This window comes from Lathyrus oleraceus, chromosome 2 (assembly GCF_024323335.1).
Source record: "Lathyrus oleraceus cultivar Zhongwan6 chromosome 2, CAAS_Psat_ZW6_1.0, whole genome shotgun sequence".
Lineage (NCBI taxonomy): Eukaryota > Viridiplantae > Streptophyta > Magnoliopsida > Fabales > Fabaceae > Lathyrus > Lathyrus oleraceus.
The window spans coordinates 486,376,407-486,381,354 of record NC_066580.1 but is presented as its reverse complement, the minus strand read 5'-3'; the positions used below and the strand labels follow the sequence as shown (position 1 = coordinate 486,381,354).

General features: G+C 40.2%; 1 protein-coding gene across 1 annotated transcript; it reads left to right on the top strand.

The window, feature by feature from the left end:
* Nucleotides 1-309: 309 nt before the first annotated feature.
* LOC127120787 (uncharacterized) lies at nt 310-1,944 on the top strand (the record flags this gene model as incomplete). The annotated part of the gene is made up of 1 exon (XM_051051332.1): nt 310-1,944. A coding segment is annotated over exon 1 (1,635 nt), but the record flags the coding sequence as incomplete, so codon positions are not given.
* Between the last annotated feature and the right edge of the window lie 3,004 nt (nt 1,945-4,948).

Below are 4,948 nucleotides of genomic sequence, written 5' to 3'. Positions count from 1 at the left end.
CTGCGTAAGATTTTATGAAGTTGAATTATTGGAGTGAATGACATTATTTTGTCGAATTAAGAAAAGTGTTACATATTGTTATGATTCCTTAAAGTGGAAATTGTTTAAAGTTGAACATGTAATATTCCATTTATAGAAAATTTTACGACTCTGATTTTGTTGTTATAACTCGTGGGTAGAAAATGGGGTGTTACATTAGTGGTATCAGAGCAGGTCGGTCTGTCCGGCCAGTTGTCGTGTCGTTACTGTCTAACAATTGTGTATTGTTACTAATCTAACTTTTAAGTTGTGTTGTAGTGATAAGTTGAAATGGCGGGAAGGAATGACGCTGCAATGGCTGCCGCAATGCAAGCGATGGCACAAGCTGTGCAGAACTTGCCAAATGCTGGTGGAGATGCTGGATCACGTAGCTTGGCGACTTTTCAAAGAGAGAATCCGCCGGTGTTTAAAGGGAAGCATGATCCAGATGCAGCCTTGGGATGGTTGAAAGAGATCGAGAGAATCTTCCGTGTTATGGATTGCACTCCAGCTCAGAAGGTTCGGTATGGTACTCACATGCTAGCAGTCGAAGCTGATGACTGGTGGCTAGAGACTCACGAGAGGTTGACCGTGGCAGGTGAAGTCATTACTTGGGATGTATTCCGTAGGGAATTCATGAGAAAGTATTATCCGGAAGATGTCCGTGGTAAGAAAGAAATTGAGTTCCTTGAGCTGAAGCAAGGAAACATGTCTGTCACTGATTATGCTGCAAAATTTGTGGAGTTGTCCAAATTTTATCCTCATTACACTGGTGCTGGTGCTGAATTTTCAAAGTGCATCAAGTTTGAAAACGGACTGCGCTCTGAAATTAAGAAGGCTGTTGGGTATCAGAAGATACGCATTTTTACTGAATTGGTTGATAGCTGCAGGATATTTGAAGAAGACAATAATGCTCATTACAAGATTGTCAGTGACCGCAGGGGCAAGCAACATCAAAACCGTGGCAAGCCGTATGATGCTCCAGTGGGAAAAGGGAAACAAGGAGCTGCTCCGGCTCAGAGGACTAGTAGGGGAGGTGCCCCTGCTGGTATAGTTTGCTTCAAATGTGGTCAGGCTGGTCATAAGAGTAATGTATGCACTGCTGAAGTAAAGAGGTGTTTTCGCTGTGGTAAGACTGGCCATGCAATAGCTGATTGCAAGCACAAGGAAATGATTTGTTTTAATTGTGGCGAAGAAGGGCATATTGGAAGTCAGTGTCAGAAGCCAAAGAAATCTCAAACTGGAAAGGTGTTCGCATTGACCGGAACTCAAACCTCCAGTGAGGACAGACTTATCCGAGGTACATGTTTCATAAATGGTACTCCTTTAATTACTATTATTGATACCGGTGCTACACACTGTTTTATTTCTGCTAACTGTGCTCGAAGACTGGGTTTAAAATTGTCCGCTTTGGATGGTGAATTGATTGTTGAGACCCCAGCTAAGGGATCGATAACTACTTCTTTGGTATGTTTAAAATGTCCTTTGTCGATCTTCGATAAAGATTTCTATGTTGATTTAGTATGTTTGCCGTTGGATGGGATGGATGTAATTCTTGGTATGAACTGGTTAGAGTATAATTATGTTCATATAAATTGTCATCATAAGTCGGTGAGGTTTTCCACTCCTGAAGAGGAAGGAGTTGACTTATTACCTTTCAGAGAATTGCGAAAATTGATGAAAGAGGGAGCTCAGATGTTTTCTTTGATGGCGACGTTGTCGGTTGAGAGTAAAGCTAAGATTGAGGAACTGTTAGTGGTGAAAGAATTCCCTGAAGTTTTTCCTGATGAAATTCCTAGTGTGCCGCCAGAGAGGGAAGTTAAATTTACTATTGATCTGGTACCTGGTACTAGGCCTGTTTCGATGGCACCGTATAGAATGTCGGCATCTGAATTGTATGAATTAAAGAAGCAATTGGAAGACTTACTGGAGAAGAAGTTTATAAGACAAAGTGTGTCACCGTGGGGAGCTCCAGTGTTGCTAGTAAAGAAGAAAGATGGTAGTATGAGGCTTTGTATTGATTATAGACAATTGAATAAAGTAACGATCAAGAATAAGTATCCACTACCGAGAATAGATGATTTGATGGATCAATTAGTGGGTGCTTGTGTGTTCAGTAAAATTGATTTGAGATCGGGCTATCATCAGATCAAAGTGAAAGATGAAGACATCCAGAAGACAGCGTTCAGAACTCGGTATGGACATTATGAGTATTCGGTGATGCCTTTCGGTGTGACTAATGCGCCGGGGGTATTTATGGAATACATGAATCGTATTTTCCATACTTATCTGGACCATTTTGTGGTAGTATTTATTGATGATATTTTGATTTACTCTAAGTCCGAAGAAGAGCACAAGGAACATTTGAGATTAGTGTTGGATGTTTTGAAAGATAAGAAATTGTATGCGAAGCTGTCCAAGTGTGAGTTTTGGTTAAGAGAAGTCAGTTTTCTCGGCCATGTAATTTCAGGAAAAGGTATTGCTGTAGATCCTTCCAAGGTAGAAGCTGTATTGCAATGGGAGACTCCTAAGTCGGCTACCGAGATTAGAAGCTTTTGGGATTAGCTGGATATTATAGAAGGTTTATTGAAGGATTTTCTAAGTTAGCATTTCCGTTAACTAAATTAACTTGTAAAGGTAAAGCTTTCGTGTGGGATGTTCAGTGCGAAGAGAGTTTTAATGAATTAAAAAGGAGATTGACGTCGGCGCCGGTTTTGACTTTGCCAAATCCGGAGGAACCGTTTATAATTTACTGTGATGCTTCATTGATGGGTTTAGGAGGTGTGCTCATGCAAAATAATAAAGTAATTGCTTATGCGTCGCGACAGTTAAGAATTCATGAAAAGAACTATCCTACGCATGATCTTGAACTTGCTGCTGTGGTGTTTGTGCTAAAAATCTGGAGGCATTACCTTTATGGTTCCAGATTTGAAGTTTTCAGCGATCATAAAAGTTTAAAGTATCTATTTGATCCGAAAGAGCTGAACATGAGACAACGTAGGTGGTTAGAATTGCTTAAGGATTATGATTTCGGTTTGAATTATCATCCAGGAAAAGCAAATATTGTGGCCGATGCTTTAAGTAGAAAGACCTTGCATGTGTCAGCAATGATGATTAAGGAGTTGGAATTAATTGAGCAATTTCGTGATATGAGTTTGGTTTGCGAAGTAACCCCGCAGAGTGTAATGCTAGGAATGCTAAAGATTAATAATGATTTTATGGATAGTATCCGAGAGGCACATAAATTGGATGTGAAATTAGTAGATATCCTTAATCGTTGTGGTCAATCAGAGAAGAGTGACTTTAAGATTGATGCGAGAGGTGTGTTGAAATTAGGGGAAAGAATTTGTATTCCTGATGACGCGATTTTGAAAAGAAGCATTCTAGAAGAGGGTCATAGAAGCAGTTTGAGTATTCATCCAGGAGCTACTAAAATGTATCAGGATTTAAAGAAAATATTTTGGTGGCCCGGAATGAAAGAAGATGTGGCTCGTTTTGTGTATGCGTGCTTAACTTGTCAGAAGTCGAAGATTGAGCATCAGAAGCCTGCTGGGTTGATGCAACCGTTGGAAGTTCCAGAATGGAAATGGGATAGCATTTCTATGGACTTTGTAACGGGGCTGCCTGCTACTTTAAGAGGGCATGATTCGATTTGGGTGATCGTTGATAGGCTCACGAAGTCGGCTCACTTCATACCTATTAACATCACTTACCCAATTGCGAAGTTGGCAGAGATTTACATCCGAGTAATTGTAAAGTTGCATGGTGTTCCTCTGTGTATTGTGTCGGACAGAGATCCGAGGTTTACATCGGGATTTTGAAAAAGTCTGCAAGATTCGTTGGGCTCTAAGTTGAGGTTGAGTTCGGCATATCATCCTCAAACTGATGGCCAAACTGAGAGAACTATTCAGTCATTGGAGGATTTACTGAGAGCTTGTGTTCTTGAACAAGGAGGTTCGTGGGACACTTATCTTCCATTGATCGAGTTCACATATAATAATAGTTACCATTCTAGTATCGGAATGGCGCCTTTTGAAGCATTGTATGGTCGTAGATGTAGAACTCCGTTGTGTTGGCACGAATCTGGTGAGGGTGTAGTACTTGGACCTGAGTTAGTTCGAGAAACTACCGAGAAAGTGAAGTTTATCCGAGAGAAGATGAAAGCTTCTCAGAGTAGGCAGAAGAGTTACCATGACAAGCGGAAGAAGGATTTAGAATTTCAAGCTGGTGACCATGTGTTTTTGAGAGTCACGCCTGTGACCGGTGTTGGGAGGGCTTTGAAGTCTAAAAAGCTCCCTCCTCGCTTCATTGGTCCGTATCAAATCTTAGAACGAGTTGGAAAAGTTGCTTATCGGATGGCATTACCACCTAATCTTTCGAATTTGCATGATGTATTCCATGTGTCGCAGCTTCGGAAGTATGTCTCAGATCCGTCTCATGTGGTTAGTATGGATGATGTGCAAGTGCGGGATAATTTAACAATGGAGACAAAGCCTGTACGAGTTGAAGATCGTGAAACAAAGACTCTTCGAGGAAAAGAAATTGTGTTGGTTAAAGTCGTTTGGTTGGGAGCTGCGGGCGAAAGCATGACATGGGAATTGGAGAGCAAGATGCGAGACTCCTATCCTGAGCTGTTTGAAGCAGGTAAATTTTCGAGGACGAAAATATTCTAAGTGGGGGAGAGTTGTAACGCCCAAAAATAATTATTTGTTATTTTTAATATTTAAGTAATTATTGTGGTTAGTCGGAAATTAGTCGAAAGTCGTAGAAATTATTATAAGAAATAATAATATAATTGTGGTGTTATTTGAGTAAGTGGGCTTATCATTGTGTGCTAATTAGTAAAATGAGAGGTGTTATATTAGGCCCATTAGAGATTAGGATATTTAGTTAATTTAATAAAGAGAAAATAAAAAGAAAAAAAGAAAAG